The 19,725-nt window shown below is 42.8% G+C and overlaps 1 protein-coding gene across 1 annotated transcript; it reads left to right on the plus strand.

Moving 5' to 3' along the window:
• The first annotated feature begins 13,787 nt into the window (after positions 1-13,787).
• LOC140582968 (uncharacterized) lies at positions 13,788-17,829 on the plus strand. Its single transcript, XM_072707490.1, has 2 exons — positions 13,788-15,157; positions 16,436-17,829. The coding sequence occupies exons 1-2, from the start codon at positions 15,046-15,048 to the stop codon at positions 17,386-17,388; spliced, it is 1,065 nt and encodes a 354-aa protein (XP_072563591.1). The 5' UTR covers positions 13,788-15,045; the 3' UTR covers positions 17,389-17,829.
• The last annotated feature ends 1,896 nt before the right edge of the window (positions 17,830-19,725 follow it).

The following is a 19,725-nucleotide window of genomic DNA, read 5'->3' on the forward strand; positions in this document are numbered from 1 at the left end:
GACTTTGCGCAGTTAGTTTCCTCATTAAACATGTCTATCCTTTATATGGGCTTATACGTAGACACGTCACAATCACTAGGGGCTTATGTTGTCCTTGCATACAAGGCTGTGCAATACCACAGTTATTTTATTTTATTTTCCGGGATCACTAGATTCTGATTGTGAATTTGGCTTTAAGCTATCTGTCTGCTAACAACAGAAACAACATGTTAGTGTACACTACTCATCATACCATGATGCACTTAGTGTTTTTTTTTTCTTCAAAATGTATTAGAGTGTAATTGTTGTAATGTGCATGGAATACTGGAATTGTAGAATGAATTGAAGATGAAGGTACTATAATAAAAATTCTAACCTTGCATTTATTCTTCTGTTTTAGTAATTGCTGTCTGATGGCTGAACAAAAATCTAATCCTGTATGGCAGCATTTCACAAAGCCAACACCAGGAAAAGCCAGGTGCAATATCTGCAGCAGACTGATGAGCTTGGGAGCTGAAGAATGAGTTTGCTGCTAAAGAGATTCTGATGCTGCTATCTTTATTGTTTATAATGAGAAATTTTGTGTATCGTTTGTTATTATTAATGTGATATTTTATCACGCAAATAGAGGGGAAAACGTCCAATTTTCGGCCAAAAAATATCGGCAGCATATATCGGCCATCGGCTGACCCTGACTCCTAAATATCGTCATCGGCTATTGAAAAACCCATATCGGTCGACCTCTATAACAAAAGTATTAATCCTTAAAATCGATGTCTTTATTATTAAAAACTAATTTTTAGAAGTAGAATAATTATGTTTGTATATAAAAAGCCAGTGTCCTGTACTAAGAAGCAGGGTTACCTGCTTGTCGGGGTAACTTGTCGGATTTAAGGTAGTCTGGAAAATTTTAAGTGAACGAATATGAACTCCATTTAAACTGTGTTACCTTAAATCCGACAAGTTACCCCAATAAGCCAGTAACCCCGCTGCGTAGTACAGGCCCCAGGATTCAAACGCTGTCGCTCAGTATTCTGCAGACAGATCTTGGCGTGGTGGGCGGATCTTTGTGGGGGCGTGTGTTACTACCTGATCCATTTTTTTTTTTTTTTAATAATTATATTTATTGTATTTTCATTATAATACAAAAATAACAAGACATCATCAAAACAACAGCAACAACAAAACAACAAAGCTCAGACTTTAAATAACACAGGATTACGTCATATAAAACAAATAAGGGAAGAGGAAAAAAAAAAGAAAAAATTAGTTGTCTAGAAAGTTATACAACTACGACATTCCTTGTAATATAATAGGACGAAGATGAGGTTCCAGATAATCAAGATATGGGGTCCAGACTTTATAAAACTGGCCAGTTGTTTTATGTAATACATAGGTAAGACGCTCCAGGGGAATTAACTCAAAAATTATCCTATGCCAACCCTTAAGTGATGGAGATCTATCACTAATCCAATTAAGTAAAATATTTTTCCTGGCAGCAAAAGCCAAAATATTATACAATTTCTTATTAGCAAATGAAGCAATGCGTCCATCAGGAATACCCAACAACAATGAGACTGGGTCAAAATCCAACTGTATATTAAAGATCTTTTCCATTTCCCCCAGCACCAAACGCCAATACCTTTGCAATCTGTCACATGACCACAGACAATGTGTTAAAGTACCTGTCATATCCCGCTCCGTACGATCCCGATGTGTGCCACGCCCCCCTCATTACCTCGTGTTCAGCCCTGATGGTTCTCACCTGTTGCCTGTTCTGTTTACCTAGTCTTGTGTATATCAGTCTGCGTGTCCCCATGTCTGCCAGATCCGGCATTGCCAAGTGTTACGTGTTGTCCGTCAGCCTGGGAATAAACCCCGTTTTCCTGAAGTCCTGGCTTGTTCTCGTTTGCTTCCCGGCTCGCCGGTCCCCGAACGTGACAGAATGCCGGATCCCCCCGACAACACGACGCGGGAGACCGAGCACCACCGGCTCGGTCTCCTGCAAGACTTCGTGTTCTGGCGCTCCCAACCCACTGTCCTGGAGGATCCTGTAGCCCTGGAGCTGGCCACCCGGGGCGCGGACCTCCTCGCGGAAGAGCGCCCGCCAGGACAAGCGTACCTGCTCGAGCGGGCACGCAAGCTCCTACGCCGTCTCAGCAAGCGCCTCGCACGGCTGAGAGGCGAACGCGTCGCCTGGAGCCAGGACGAAGCGTTCGCGGTGGCTCCGCTCTCGCCTGCCAGCAGCAAGAAGCGGCGGAAGAGAGTGCAGCAGGAGGAGGCTCCGTCGCTCTACCTGGGGGCTTGCACTCTGCTCCCAGCCTGGGAGTTAGCCAGGGAGCATGAGGGCTCACCGCTGCCCTGGGATGACTTCGCCGCTACCCGCCTGCTCGGCGTCCATGGTGAGCTGCCGCCACCGCGGTGGGCAGATCCGTACCGGCCGGAACGCCTGCACGGAAAAGGGATAAGCCCGGTGAGAGACGCGATTCCCCGGGTCTCTAGAGCCGGTTTTCCCGCGGCTGCGCTGCCGGCTGCAGCTGCCGCCGACCTGCCCGTGGCACCGCCTGTCCTGCCTGTCCTGCCTGACCCGCCTGTCCTGCCTGTCTCGCCTGTCCTGCCGGACCCGCCTGTCCCATCTGACCCGCCTGTCCTGCCTGCGTTGCCTGCAGTCCCGGTGGCTGGTCGCGTGGAGGCTGCGCCCGCCGAGGCGCCCCCTGCTGGCCGCGTGCTGGTGGCGCCCGCCGAGGTGCCCCCTGTCGGCCGCGTGCTGGTGGCGCCCGCCGAGGCGCCCCCTGCTGGCCGCGGGGTGGCGACGCCCGCCAAGACGCCCCCTGCTGACCACGGGACGGCGGCGCCCGTCCTGCCGGCACTGGAACTGCCTGTCTCGCCTGTCCTGCCGGCACCTGAACTGCCTGTCCTGCCGGCACCTGAACTGCCTGTCCTGCCGGCCCCTGAACTGCCTGTCCTGCCGGCCCCTGAACTGCCTGTCCTGCCGGCACCTGAACTGCCTGTCCTGCCGGCACCTGAACTGCCTGTCCTGCCGGCACCTGAACTGCCCGTCTTGCCTGTCCTGCCGGCGCCTACACTGCCTGAGGCGGCCGCGGTTGCGCCCCCTGCTGGCCACGTGCTGGCGGCGCCCGCCGAGGCGCCCCCTGTTGGCCGCGTGCTGGTGGCGCCCGCCGAGGCGCCTGCAGTGGCCCCTGCTCTGCCTGCAGCGCCCCCTGCTGGTCGCGTGCTGTCGGCGCCCGCCGAGGCGCCCCCTGCTGACCGTACGCCCGCTGCGGCACTTCCTGCTGGTCGCGTGCTGGCGGCGCCCGCTGAGGCGCCCCCTGCTGACCGTATGCCCGAGGAGCCTACAGTGGTCCCTGCTCTGCCTGCAGCACCCCCTGCTGGCCACGTACCTGACTTGCCCGTCTCGCCAGTCCTGTCCGGCCAGCCCTGCTCGCCTGTCCAGCCGGCTCAGCCCTGCTCGCCTGTCCAGCCGGCTCAGCCCTGCTCGCCTGTCCAGCCGGCCCAGCCTTGCTCGCCTGTCCAGCCGGCTCCGCCCGCGGCCCCGCCTGAGGCCGCCGCTCCGGCTGCCCCGCCGGAGGCCGCCGCTCCGGCTGCCCCGCCGGAGGCCGCCGCTCCGGCTGCCCCGCCTGAGGCCGCCGCCTGAGGCCGCCGCTCCGGCTGCCCCGCCTGAGGCCGCCGCTCCGACTGTCCCGCCTGCGGCCACGCCCGCGGCTCTGACTGCCCTGCCTGTTGCCTCTGTAAAGGCCTTGACTCCCTCACCCTTACCCCGGCAAAGCCGACGCCCCTTAGGACCCCGCCTGTCAGTGTCCCGAAAGGGACGGGGCCATAGGCGTGGGGCCCGGTTCCCGCCCGCCCTGCCCCCTGGCTCGCCCTCGCTCGCCTTGGCTGGGGCTCCGGGGCCGCCTGCGGGTCCTCCGGCTTGGGGTCGGCGGTCGCCGTCGGGTCCTCCGCTGGATCCTCGGTGCCGGTCCTCGGTCCCTCCTCCGGCTCCATGTCGGTCGCCTCCGGGCCCCCCTGCTCCGGCTGTGCGTCGGACGGCGCCTTCGCCGGCTCCGGCTGCGCCTCCGCCTGCCGCGGCTTCCCCCTCCTGCCCGCCTGCACTGGTGTTCCCTCCTGCTCCCTCCGTGTCCCCTCTGTCACTCCCTCGTCCCGTTCCCTTGGCCCCTGGGTGGTCCCCTCCTGCTCCCTCCTCCCTCTCCCCTGCGGCCCCTCCGGCTGCTGCCTGTCGCCCGCCTGGGCTCCCTCGTGCTCCCCTTGTTCCTCCTCCCTTTCCGTTGGTCCCGCCTGTCTCTGCTCCTCGTCCCTCTCTGTCTCCTCCGTTCACTCCTGGCCCTTTTGTTCCGCCTGTCTCTCCTTCTGTGTCTCCCTTCCTGGTTTGTCTGTCCGCCTTCCCTGTTCTGTGTCGTCTCTTGTCTTTCATCTCGTCCCTGTTCTTGTTCTGTGTCTCCGTTCTGTTCCCTGGTTTTGGTTGATGTTCTGTTTTGTTTTCCAGGTCCTGTTTTCCCGGTTCGTCTCGTCCGTCGCCTCTCCTCTGGCGCGCCCGGTGTGCGCGCCTTTGGGGGGGGGTTCTGTCATATCCCGCTCCGTACGATCCCGATGTGTGCCACGCCCCCCTCATTACCTCGTGTTCAGCCCTGATGGTTCTCACCTGTTGCCTGTTCCGTTTACCTAGTCTTGTGTATATCAGTCTGCGTGTCCCCATGTCTGCCAGATCCGGCATTGCCAAGTGTTACGTGTTGTCCGTCAGCCTGGGAATAAACCCCGTTTTCCTGAAGTCCTGGCTTGTTCTCGTTTGCTTCCCGGCTCGCCGGTCCCCGAACGTGACAGTACCAACTTCAATTTTACATTTTACAGTTTTTTTCAGTCGCTAACAAGCGCTTACCCATACTTCAGATACTTTTTCTAAACTCTTAACACAGACTCACACCTACAAAACACAATTGGCCAAATGGATAATTTTCTTCTCAAAAATACATTTTGTTAAATATATACTAACTCTTCATTTCAAAATAGAACATCTTTCTCTGCACACACTAACTTTACAAAAACACTATAAATCTGACTCAAAATGAAATTATTCTGTCAAAGAATAACACTCGTTTTCACTTCACAAGGTACATGCAGTCAATCAAAGTACACCAGGTTTCAAAATACTGGCTATTATTGACATTACAAAAACTGCATAGACTTTTATGTTTCAGTTTTACAGGTATTTGCATGCAAAACATGCAATCCACCATTTTGACACCAGAAATGTCTTGGTTGGTAACTGTATGTCCACATGTACAGTAATGTTCACATTCAAAAGCATTCCAGTAAAAAGCAAACAAGTTTTTTTTTCTTTACTGTTTACTACAGGAGGTACAGTAGAAACACGGTATGATAGAACAGAAAAAGTTTTACAGTATTGCTTACAGTGAACAAAATATCCATGAAACACACAAGAGCATTCTGAACAAAAAAACAACAGCAAAAAGCCAAGATAAAAAGGGGGGGAGGGGGAGGGGGGCTAAAAAAAGGCAAAAAATTTGCATCTAATCTCTGCGATCTTCAGGGTTAGGCCACATGTTTCCAAAAACATCACTCCTCAAAGTCTTGCCTTATAAACCCCACTGAGTCTAAGCCAGAATGGAATAAGCTGTGGTTGGCCCAATTTACCCAACATAAATCAGCTGTGTGTCAATTATTCAATTGTTTGTTTATTATCAGCTGAGATATATTTTTGATATTGATATTGTTTTTGAACTGATATCATTGCAGAAGCAGAGGTTTTTATACTGTATCTAAGGTTTGGAATATTGTTTTTGCTATTGTGGGATGTTGTGTGTTAACATTCGTAAATACTACAAAAACAGTCCATAATTTTGTTGGGAGGTATAGCTTGTCTGTATAGAAAATGTAAGCATTGTGGAAATGTGTTCACTGACTGCATATTGGGTGAAAACGACATGAAATGTGTGAATGGTATGGCCACAAAAGACCGATGCTGTGCTAATTGTGTTTAGAGTTTTGAAAATGTGACAACTGTTTGGACAAACGCTTGTTAGCGACTGAAAAAAACTGTAAACACATAGGCGATGCAGAGGGGTTAAAAAAATGCCTGCGGTTAGGAGAAATATGGAGTCTATGTATGATCTTAAATTGTATTTCCTTCGTGCGTGTACAAACAGATATTCTCCTAGCATAAGACCAAATATCAGCCCATGTTTCATCATCAATATCAATATCTAACTCTCCTTCCCACTTAGTTTTAATTCCCTGTGTATCAACAGAAGAGATTAAACACAAAGAGCCATAAAATCTACCCAGAGACATCTTTCCCGAAGATAAAAATAATAACCTCTCAATAGCAGATATCTCTCCATATCCAACAAGTGTTGTGTTATTAGTAATATAATGCCTCAGTTGGAGGAAACGAAAAAAATCATGTTTGAACAGCCGGAACTTCTGGGTCAACTCCACAAAAGACATCAATTTATTGTCTAAAAACATATCCCCAAGCCTAATAAGTCCCAAATCACACCAACGTTTAAAACCATCATCCAAAATTCCTGGGATAAAATCAGGATTATTTAATATTGGAGTAAATAAAGAAGTCAATTTAGATCTACCTTCAAGCCTACAGACTGATCTCCATGCTTTCAGAGTATTAACTATAATTGGATTATCATATATCTCTCTTATTTTTTGAAAGCTCAACAAAAAGAAGAGCTCTTAAAGGAAAATTTGAAAAGGAAGATTCAATATCTAACCAAGTAGAGGAAAAATCATTTCTAACCCACTCTGCAATATATCTCAGATGAGAACTTAACTGATACATCTTAATATTTGGAAAATCCAACCCGCCTATGGAACTCGGCAGATAAAGTACTGACATTTTTAATCTAGGCTTGCGTTTACTCCATATAAAGGAAGTCAGCCAGCTATTTAGTCCTTTAAATGTTCTATTTGAGAACAGTATCGGAACCATACGAATAGGATATAATAGTTTGGGTAACACAATCATCTTCACAAGTGCTATCCTACCCAGCCAAGATACTGGCAAGGAATTCCAACGTTCTAAATCCTGCCGTATTTTCTCAAATAAAGGAACAAAATTAGATTCATACATCTGCTTCAAAGATGAAGAGATAGAAATACCTAAATATATGAAACCTAGAGGTGACCACTTAAAAGGAAAGCAGGGCACTATGTTAGGTTTGGAAATAAGAGCACCTAAGGGCATAGCTTCAGATTTGGTCAAATTAATCTTGTAACCAGAAAATGTACTGAACCAATTAATCAACTCAATTAGAGCAGGAACTGACCTCTCAGGCTCAGATAAAAAAAGCAATACGTCATCAGCGTATAGTGCAATCTTATGATGTATATGTTCTACCTGTAAACCTGAAATAGATGTTGTTGATCTGATAGCTTCAGCTAGAGGCTCCATAGCCATCGCAAATAAAAGTGGCGACAGGGGGCAACCCTGCCTGGTGCCTCTATGCATAGGAAAAAAATCAGATCTAATGCCATTACTCAACACAGCAGAGCATGGGTTTGTATACAGCACTCTGATCCACTGTACAAAATTTTCTCCTAAGCCAAATTTTTCCAAAACAAAGAAAAGATAGGACCATTCGATACGATCAAATGCCTTCTCCTCATCCAACGACAGAACTAGGCCATCTATAGATTTCGCTTTAAAGGCATAAATAACATTTAGAAGGCGTCTAACATTATCAGATGAATCCCTACCCTGTATAAATCCAGTTTGATCAGTCCCAATTATCGTAGGCAGAATTTTCTCAAGACGTATTGCTAAAATCTTAGAAAGCAACTTCTGGTCCACATTCAGTAATGCAATTGGTCTATAAGAAGCACATATATCAGGACTTTTACCTTTCTTCAATATAAGTGATATATAAGCTTCTCCAAGGGTCTTTGGCAACTCCTTAACCACAAATGAATAGTTAAACATATTAAGCAATGGATCTGTTAACAACTCTTGAAACTCCTTAAAGAACTCTCCACAGAACCCATCTGGTCCCGGTGATTTACCATTCTTTAAAGCATTAATAGCATTAACAACCTCCTGTCTCGTAATAGGGCCATTAAGAGATTCTTTTTGTATACCTGAAATTGATGGAAGATTAATCTCAGAAAAAAAGTCAACCATTTGTTTAAGATGGTCACCCGCTTTCTCGGAAGAATATAGATTAATATAAAAATTTCTAAATGTATTATTAATATTCTTATTATCATGGAAACTATTATCATCCGAGTCCACAATAGTAGCAATATACTGAGATGCTACACGTTGTTTGGCAATATATGCTAGAAATCTCCCAGGCTTGTCTCCATGCTCATAAAATCTTTGTTTTGAGAATCTTAATTTTTTCTCTGCATCCACAGTGAGAAGACAGTCCAAAGCTGCTCTAATTGCCTGTAATTCTTTCAATAAGTCTGCCGAAGGATATCTATTATACATTTTTTCCTTAAACAATAACTGAGCCTCCAGAGCCCTTTGGTTTGCCATTCTTTGACGTTTTTTAGAGGAACTATATGAAATAAACAGCCCCCTTGCATAAACTTTACACGTTTCCCATAACAAAGATGGATTACTTGTGGATAGAGAGTTAACAGAAAGAAAAAATTTAAATTCAGAAGAGAAGTAATCCGAAAAGGCACTGTCTTTAAGGGTCGCGATATTAAGTCTCCACCGTATAGAACAGTCCACTGTATCCCTATATAGAAGCTCCATAGTGACACTGGCATGGTCTGATAATAAAATACTTTCTATATTGCAGGATAGCACTGAATGTAATTCTGTCTTTGGCATAAAGAAGTAATCTAATCTTGACTGACAAAGATAGGAAGTAGAAAAGAATGTATATTCTTTGTCGGTAGGATGAAGAGTTCTCCAGACATCCACAAAACCTAGATCCTTACATATATTCTCAAGAGATCTTGCCTGAGCAGTTAAGGATGCAGAGCTATGTGGGTACCTATCTACAAGTGGATTCATTACACAATTAAAATCTCCCCCCACAACTGTCAAATCAGTGGACCTGGCAATCAAATCCAAAAACACTTTAGTAACAAAGTCAGATGGATGAGCTGGAGGATAGTACATGTTTAGTATACGAATAGCTTTACCTTGCCACATGCCTTCAATAATAACGTAACGACCATCTCTATCTTTAATACAGTTTAAAACTTTGAATAGTAAATTACGTTTAATAAGAATAGCAACACCTCTACTTCTAGTTGTAAAAGATGAAAAATATACCTGCCCAAAAAAACCCTGCTGTAATTTTAGATGTTCTACATCACTCAAATGAGTCTCTTGTAAAAGAGCAATTTCGATATTTCCTTTTTTCAGAAAAGAAAGTATCTTTCTTCTTTTTATAGGATTATGGATGCCGCGAATATTCCAAGTACAAATCCTGAGCACTCTAGACATTAAATAATGTACAGACAATAAGTGCATACATAATACAGATAATCACAAAATATGTTTCTGTAAGGGTAGCCTTTGAAAATCTGAGCTTTAAACAAAAATTAAATAAAATACCAAAACACAAAAACCTGTATAAGGGAACAAACCTGCCAAACATGCAGGAAAGAACCATTCTTACTCTTTTCTTCTGCAGGCAACTGCCTACCCCTCCAAACACCTCTCGCATCCTTAAACATAGGGTAAACACAGACCTCACAACGCTCCCAGCGACAAAATAAATCTTCACTCAGTGAGCTCTATTTTGTTCATGTCCCACCTAACTATCCACGAAAGTTTGCCACGCTAGCCCAGGCTGTCAATGAAGGCAGTCACGTCAACTGGTGAAGCAAAACGCTTCACTGTCCCATTAACAGTAAACCTCAAAGTTGCAGGATACAGCAGGGCATATTCGATCTTCATCTTCCGCAGTCGTCTTTTGATATCGTCGAAAGCTTTCCGTTTCTTTATCACCATCGCAGAATAATCATTGAAGAATGAAATCCTCGGACCAGCGTTAGCGCTCCCTTCGTGATCCGTGCCTCTTTGTCGAGCTGCGTTCAGCACTCGCTGCTTATCTGTAAAGTTATGGAACTTCATGATGACAGGTCTGGGTCGTTGCGCAGGACCTGGCAACGGCGCCAAAGCGCGATGAACACGATCGAGCTTGATCCGTCCTGCTTTCGTTGCAATCTTCAAGTAATCCAGCAGCCACTTTTCAAAGAAACGCACCGGATCACTGCCTTCAGTTCCCTCTGGCAGCCCGACTAAACGCAAATTGCACCTGCGCCCGCGATTCTCCAGATCGTCGATATGCTCTGACATTTCGCTCACTTTCCTCTGAAGAACAGCCACCGTAGCCTGCAAGGACTCCGATGAGTTTTCCACACCGGCGATCCGTTCCTCCGCCTGGCCCACTCGCTCAACCAATGCCTGGAACTGAACCGTCTGGTCGTTTATCGCGACTAGGACAGTATTCACTTTCTCATCTATTACCTTCGTAATGTTCTCGGTTAATCTGTCCAAAGCTTGAGCAAAGTCAGAGTTGGAACTTTCCTCCTCGTGATTTATCGCGCTCGCTTCCTCCATATCCACATCCTTCTCGACGCCACTGCTAGTCAAGCTTTTCGGAGCAATCTTCTTAGCTTTGGGCATTCTGTCAGATCCTTTTGAAAAATAATGATCTAAAGACATGACACAGTAACCATCTAACGACATAAAGCGATTTCGCTGAGTGAAAATATATATTAACCGAATAATAGAACTATTGTCACGGGAGCACGCCAAAATACGTGTTCACTCTACGACGCCATCTTCTTTCCCCCCAAAAGGAATCCACCCGATACATTTTACTTGCCCGAGTTGCACCTCGCACGTCTGCACATGCGCAGCATTTTCGAGCATTCATTGCGTACGCCGTAAACAAAACACATCATGCCAAAATGAAACACGCAGGCGTATGTTAATAAGCAGCATTCTTGAGACCTAGTGCGCATGTTGCCGCAGATCAAGTAGGTGATGCCGATCGGGTAGTGACAACGCCTTAGATTTTTCTACGCCTTTCATTTTGCCATCTTACAATATTGTTCACATACTAAAATTAATGTCATGAATGATAATAAGTTACATTTAATTAATAGTCCAAAATACATTATTGAAATTATATATATTTTTTATATTTTCCTGCCATTTCAAAGAAATTTACTTCAGTCAGTGGTATCACATGGTATATCATTAGTGGTATAGTTCAGTTATAACAAGGTATTGGTTATTTTTCATGAAACATTTTCTTTACTAATAGTATCTTACTTGAATTGTTATTAAATTAAAAAATGTATGCAACCAAATTAATGCTTCAAATTGTAATGACACCAGTGACAAACTTGCCATTTTACATTAAAAGACATGAAAATATAATTGTAATTACACTTTTAATTTTGCATGTATGATCATAATAAATGTTAATAGACATATGAAGGATGTTTAGTTTTGGTTGTTTTTAAACTGATTTTTCAAAATCTATTCACCTGCACTCCAAATGAAGAATGACCCAGTTAATATCTGTGCAAAGCATCTGAATCATCGTACCTGTCTCATGCAAGTGCGGTACCTATATTTTCATACCGTCATACGTAATAGTAATATAATAAATTTCCTAAAGTCCAGTTTATAATTAATCAATCAAAATGTACCATTTAATTTATTTTACGAGATTTTCAATTCCAATACTTGCAATTAACTTTATTTTTACCTTCTTGTACAGTCAGTTAACAAAACAACTGGATCAAATTAAAACATTTACATTTACTACTTAACTACTTTGCTAATCAAGGCACTTTCTATTTATTTTTCACCACTATACTACTGGATTACAAAATATGAACTACATTATTTAAGTGATAAGTAAACTTTTCATGTGTTATAAATAAAGAATAGTAATCATAACAAGGAAATGGGATGCTTACCTTAATACTTATATTGAATTTACAAAGTTTCGCTGTGTGATCCACTTCTTTGAAAAATGCTTTATCTTTGAACTGAAGTGTTGTAGTAAAGTGTATGACCTGGATGTCACCATTGGTGACCCCGGGGGGCCAATGTGGCTGCATATGAGTAAACTTCCAAAGAACACTCAACATGACATTAAAAAACAAAAAAAAAACGTCACATTCAAAGCCATAAATCAGAAGTATTTTAATCTCATTGTAATTTTTATTAGTTTATTAGTATGCATAGTTTATTGATTTGGTTTATACCAAGACACTATAAAATTGTCTAATCTGATTGGTCAGAAAGGTGTGAATTTTCTGTAACCTAATACATAGCAGCAGCCAGGCGAATCACAGCAGTATATCAATCCCCGCAGGCAACCACCCCCTGTTGCGAGTGGGATGGTATTCTCCGTAGTTGTGCTGTTTAAGTCGTATGCAACCCCCTCCTCCCGCGCCCCACAAACACACACCTCGTTTTATGCACAAACAACAAAACTGATGTAATTTATTATTGAGAATGCTGACACTGTGTTTTTTGAGTCAGTATAGTATATTTTTATTTTGAACATAGTTATGTGAAAATACATGAGAAGCACACCTCCGATTCACCCATGACACCACCTGAAAGCCTTAAAAGGGAAAATTTAGATCGGTATTGCACAACAATAGGGTAATGGGGACACCCCCAAATACTGACGGGTATTTCGCACACTGATTAAAAATCTCCCAGTATGAAAATAGTCACATATCATTAACTCCCCTGTTATTGTATACAACTACTAGGTCTAATACTGCAAAAATGTAACTATGAAACATGCCATGAATCAGCAATATCTAAAACAATGGTCTACAACCCTGCTTAATTATTGTTTTTTTTTTCGTCAATGAATAAATGTTTAATGCTAATGTATAAAATATGACGAGATGCGTAATGACGCAATTCAGCTGCAGGGTACATTTGCTTTGTATCACAGTGCACTGCCTAAATAACACTACACAAGTTATTTATAGATTAATGTATGTTATCAATCAATATGTATGAAATGGAGCAACGCCATGTAATATGGATACAATGTATCAATTAATAACTATTAGAGTGAAAGTTATTCTGAAAATCTAAGGGGTGTGCATTGTCCCCCAGAGTTCCCTGATCAAGGCACACTTCATGGGACATGGCTGTCCCATTTCGTTCCAGAGCTATTAACCCTTTATTGCATTCCCCCTATGCCATGTAATATGCATACAATGTATTAATTAATAACTGTTAGCGTGAAAGTTATTCTGAAAATCTAAGGGGTGTGCATTGTTCCCTGTAGTCCACTGATCAAAGCACACTTCACTAGATGTGCCTGTCTCGTCTAGTTTTAAAGTTATTAACCCATTCATGTATTGTCCCATTGCACATTATACGGATACATTTGAACATTCAAAAATTAATTAAGAATCGTACGTAAAGCAATCTGGGAAACAAAGGGGTGTGCAACAGTCGCCATGAGCCCAAAATGCTAACCGACCATGTCATTACAGCTGACAGGACCTATTTTATTAGCTATTAAAGCGATTTTGCACAAATCACGAAATGGTTTGAAGCGCAAAAATAATCGGTGTGCATCTTAGCCTGCGTACTGGACAACACGATTCTGTGATTAATAACGTCCCACCTTACTTCCGTGAAAAGTTATTGAAGCTAGAAAACTGAATATCGAATATGAGGCTAACTTAACCGCGGTCCATTCATTGCGCCAGGGTAAGGTCGGATGGCGTTACATCATAAACAGGAAATTAGGGGAACATGCTGCCTTTATCCATTAATATTTTCACGCAAGACAAAGGTAACGAGTCCGTTGAAATTTCAGTACCTTGTGTTTTTTAATTTGAAATGGTAATTAGTTACATTACTCCTTACAGACAAAAGTAGTGGAATTACAGTAACGCGTTACTACCAACATTGCTAGGTAGCTAGGTTTGCTAATGCTAAGGTTAGCAGTGCAGCCTTATGCTACTTCCTCTCGCAAGATAAGACAGCCTTACTGTCACTGTGCAAATACAATAAGATGTCTTTGGAGCAAGCATGTTAAGGATAAAACCACAAGTAAAATACAATATGAAATAAAAGAAATATTCACCAACCGTAAAGAAGAACAAAGATGAATAAAATTCCTTGTACTGGAAGCAAAGAAACCAGTAAAACATAGTCAGAGAAACATTGGAAAGCTCGGAACAGCTGCGAATGTGCCTCCATCATTGTTCATAATTCTTCAGTTGACGTTGCTACAGTGGAAGAGTGGAATGGCTGAAGATTAATTACAGCCCTGCTGCCTAACTGTCCGGGGGGTCAGACAGAGCAGAAAATAAACCACCGCGGGAACCTTTCCATGAAAACTATTAATTAAAACCGATACCTGTACGAAAAACACAACATCGCAATAAGTGTATCGACATATCCCTAGATTCTTAGGAATATTAGCACTACACCAAAATTTCCAACTGTGCTAAATATTCAGTTGTAAATCAAAACCACAAGTGAGATAAGAACGTCTCCCGCTCATTCCCCTCCATCAAATCTTCCACTAACTGAATGGGTCGCTTAATTGTCGCTATGAATTCTGGGAGTCTGTGGAAGGTCACGACCGCAGCTCTCGCGTTACTTGCTACCAGGAAGAAATTGTATTCAAATTGTATTCAAGACACGACCTGTATTGTGTCATTATACATCTTGTTTTGATAATATATTTGTATTGCGTAAACATATTCGATATACAGCCCAGCCACAATTGGTTTCTTTGTCACCCGGAAACTTAGCAACTGTGTTGTGAGCGGATCTGCAGCGCTTTTCTCTTTTTAAACGTGTCTTCTAAATTTGCGGTGCTTCTATTATTTTTCCGCGCTTTTGTTAATGTACATCGTGTGTGTTGTCATTTGGTTAAAGTGTTTGACGACTTTGCAGCGCGCTGACACTGATTGGCCACAGTACCATAGCAACCGCATCATAACAATTGTAGTTGCACTTCGAGTTAATTTGATTTGAACATTCAAAGCAGCTCAGATTTGCAGCTTCCCAGCGAGAGACAAGACGTGATCGAGATGTCTGCCCTGAACGCCACTGTGTGCCTCTGGAGAATCGACTGGCTCCTGCCAAATGGGGCAGTCAGTGTCCGGATTGCTCCGGAAGACATCCCCGGTTCAGTTAGCCATGGTACGGACGGCAAAGTGATGCCCAGAATAGCTCAGCACTCGAAGAATGAAAGTCAGAATAGGGTTGGCTGGTCTTGTTGAATCTTGCAGTCTGTGATAACTATCTTATTTTGGAACTACATGTCTTAGGATACTAGATAATAAAATGGTTGACTTTTAGGCAAACGGTGATTTGTTACCATGAAGCAGTAAAAATACGGGGCTCTTTTCGGCATGTCTGCTGTATTGTATAATGAAATCAGTAAAATCTGTCGCTGTGATGTGTGGATGGATGAAGTTTTAACTTCTTTTTTTTTGACTGGCTATATTTACCATAATATAAGCTGCACAGAAATGGTCCTCATATTGTTTTAAAGCTATTGTCCAGCTCTATAGGTTGAACAAATAATATGCCATCCCCATACGAATAATTACCATGGGTTATTAAAGTATTAAAAATTCAATAACAAAACACCTGTATTTCAAAATTGATCAATTTTTTAAATAAATCTAGCAAATAATGTCATGAACATCTCCAGAAAATTTGGTCTTTGGTTTTTACGTTGTTGCTGAGACATCATTACTTAATTATGTGAAATGTCTATCAAAACCACAGTTCCTTACAATGCTGTTAGCAGTAGCAGAATAGCAGTTAGTGATCAAGGCATGGTACAGGGTTATTATTTTTCATGACAACTTCAACTATTGCCAGAACTAGCTGTGGAAATATAATTTAAATGAAAACATTTCAAATTACTATCAAAATTGAATAAAAAGACAATATTGCCAAAGTAACTGGGGAAAAAAGAGAATTAATGACACAGTCAGAATAGTTTATTTTCCTCTTAAGTTTACACCTTTGACTAGACACTGGCCTACTAAAAAGGGCCTTCATTTGTCAAAAAGCCTGAACAAAACAAAAATAAATAAACTAGATTGGCTTTTATGCTACTAGGGCGAGGAAAGCATTTCAACATTGGTGTAATAATGCATAAGATACATCAGTTTCCAGTGTGTTTTTTCGCTGTTGTTCTGCATATCAGGGAATCTGTGCACTAACTGGTGTGTTTTTATAAGTCAAGTTCCCCTGTTGAAACGCAGGCGGCCCGATTCAAGACCAGAGCATAAGTCTCCCAAGCTTGCGTTTCCTGTATCCAATAAGATGGCAGAATTTTTCTCAATGTGCAATACTGACCGCCAAGTGTGATATCTGTGATGTATGTGATGTAGTTTTGTTGTAGAGTGACATAAGGATTCACTTGAATTAAATGTGCTGTCCCCTGTCTTTTTAACCCCAAAGGACGAACCAGCACCAGTGGTGGAGGCCATCGGAGGAAATGCCGCACTGGGCCGCCGGCACCCAGCTCCATCACCGTGTCTGCCGCCACTTCGTCTACTCCCTCCCCGGTGGCAACCAGCAGGGGTCAGCAGGGCTCAGGACGCCGTAGAAATACGGCGGGAGGCCGGTCAGGACGTAGAAATTGGCGTAAAAAACAAAAGGGGCCATTTACAAAAAATTTACAGAATCTAGTACGCTTCAGTAACTGCAAATTGGGAAACCCGTTTGACTCAACCCAAGTGGGTGAGAAGATCCCGTGTGAGGATCTCACCCAGAGTGACGACGAGGTTGCAACCATCCTGTGTCGCACTCCATCTATGTCAGAGCCTGAGCCTGAGCCCTGCTCACCGGCCTTCTCCTCCACTTCATTCTTAGTTCCGTCACCCATCCCATCCTCTTTTGTCTCCTCTCCATCTCCATCTTTTTTTACAGACTCTCCTCCTCCGTCACCACACGTAGTCTCACATGTAAGCCCAGCCCCACATCCATCTTCAGCTCCGGCCATGGTTCATCCCACCCCTCCGTATCAGGTTCCAGCGCACCCCTCATCTCAGCTGGTTACGGGTCCGACACCCCCATTTATGTCCCCTTCTGTTGTTTTTGAAAAAATGGAAAGATTCAATAAGTTGCATAACTATTATCTTAGCAACTACCCTAAAATGACCTATGAGGCCAAGTGCTTAACTTACCATTGGTGTATTCAGTTTTGGAGTGAGTTTTTAAATGCAATTTCCATCTGCAAGCAGGGGAGGGACCAAAACCTAGAGGCTCACTACACGTATGTTGACAATTGGGTTGATGAAGCTGAGGTGATATTTCCTAATGATGCGCTGGACCAGCTGAGTGCCATCCCCGGGGTCCTGGAGTTGGCTGTGGAGATGGGCTATCTGTGTGATGTAAATAGTTTTTTATAGAACCTGTAAATAATTAGGTGAGAGATCTCACAAGTACTTAGGATAAGATAAGATTAAGATAGTTTAACCTTAACTTATCCTAAGTTTGTATGACATAAGATTAGAATAAGATAAGACTAATATAGGTTAAGATAAGATTTTGTATAACATAAGGTAACATAGAATAAGATAAGACTAATATAGTGTAAGTTAAGATAAGGTTAAGATAAGATTTTGTATAACATATGGTAACATAGAATAAGATAAGACTAATATAGTGTAAGTTAAGATAAGGTTAAGATAAGATTTTGTATAACATATGGTAACATAGAATAAGATAAGACTAATATAGTGTAAGTTAAGATAAGGTTAAGATAAGATTTTGTATAACATATGGTAACATAGAATAAGATAAGACTAATATAGTGTAAGTTAAGATAAGGTTAAGATAAGATTGTATAATGTAAGGTAACATAGAATAAGATAAGACTAAGATATAAATAAATGTGGATTATTTTGCATTTGGTTTGTGTCTGTGTGGTTATTTAAAACATTGTGAAGTTTGAAACAAAATTTGATTAGCTTAAATAATGATTGGTTAAACTCATGTACATGTAGAGAATTGTAGTGGACTTGCCATTGAATTAAAGGTTTCTTCAGTTCTCAAGTGCAATGCAAAAAACATAGAGGGGCAATTCATTAAATGATGCAAGCACAGGGACATGATTTTGGTGTTAAACCCAAATTGCATGACCATTGTGCCGCAAATACAGGCCTTTAAGGTTAAAGGTGCCATCCAACTCTACTTTGAAAACTTGTGAAACTGATAAAGTACATGTTTCTTTGTTTTCTGCACATGCGTCCACCAAACGGAAGGGGCCTGAGAGTGGCATTAAGAGTCTGCAGCTGTATATTATTATTATTATATATATAAAATTATATTTATATTATAATATTATATTATATAAGCTAATTTCCTAGATCCTTAAATTTGCAAGCATAGTGGTGACATAGTTTCATGGACAAAGAGCAAGCCCTAAATGACCAACAGCAAGCAGTTATGAAACAGGAAAAAGAGAGAAAGAGTCCGACGGAGTCACCACTAGATCCAGTACCAGGGGGGTCAGCCACGTTTCCGTGAAACGTGATATATTGCAGTTCCTTGCATCACGCTGGAACCCCAACCTCGCTCTTAGGTCACCTAGTTTAGACTGGACGTTTGCGAGCGGGACTCTGGGCAGGCGATGTGCTCGTTTCCTCAGTCTGTTTCGGACGCCGGCGTGTGTCCCACAGTGCTTCTTTGTTCGGCGCCGCGGGGTCATGCGGCCGTGTCCTTTGTTTGGTTTGTTTTACACAAACGTAAAAGCATGGACTATACCCCTAAAGGGAGGCCTTATTGAAATAATATGGATCATTTAAGGCCTGCATTCAAATATTACATTAAAATGACTAAATTAAAATTATTAAGTTTACCCATCTTTATCACTCTGCCTTAAACAAAGGAGACGCCTGAAACTCATTCCGGTCCATCTCCTCGGTATACAGAGTACACTTTAGATGGGCAGTAAGTGCATTTCCCTGCCACTCCAGGGAAGCCGGTGTGGATGTGCAGGCTAGCTGTTTGGTCCCTGTTTCAGGTTCATGCGGCAGAATCTGCAAAGGCGGCCTGCTTGTCGTGAGTCTGGCCTTTTCCTCTTTTTCTCCATCTTCTTCTCCACCCGTTTCTTGGCAGCCTCCAGCTCCTTCTGGAAGAATTCTGTCTCTGCAAATTCATCTAAGGCCATTTTGGGGTTAGAGAGCCTCTCAGCAAAAAATGTTACGTTTGTAAACAAAAATCAGGTAACACTACTTAAGGCCATTGCTTTAGCAATTTATAAAGACATTCATAACTAATAATAATGAATCCGTAAAGTATTAGAAACATGGCTATAATTATTTATCAAAAGGCATAACACATTATACCCATGTGTATTATGCATTATGAATGATTTATGAAGCTCTCATCTGGAATGCACTATAGATACCCTCATAATGCATTATGATGGTCGGAAGAATACCTTTGTAATGCAGTAGAAAGCTGTATCTATAGTGCATTATAGATGAGAGCTTCATCAGGCAGTCATAGTGCATAATAAACATGGCAATGTGTTATGCCCTTTTAGAAATATAGCCGTGTTTATAATGCTTCATGAATGCATCATAATGCATGGTCAATGTGTTTAAAAATGACTAAAACAAAAAAAGATGTTACCAAAAATCATTTATGGTTCTGCCTGTGATGCTATCAACACTCAAGCTTTTCTGGTCAGTGCAATTTATAATTGTTCAGACAGATAATAGTCTACCATGTGAGCGATG

Source organism: Paramormyrops kingsleyae, chromosome 25 (genome assembly GCF_048594095.1).
Source record: "Paramormyrops kingsleyae isolate MSU_618 chromosome 25, PKINGS_0.4, whole genome shotgun sequence".
Taxonomy (NCBI): domain Eukaryota; kingdom Metazoa; phylum Chordata; class Actinopteri; order Osteoglossiformes; family Mormyridae; genus Paramormyrops; species Paramormyrops kingsleyae.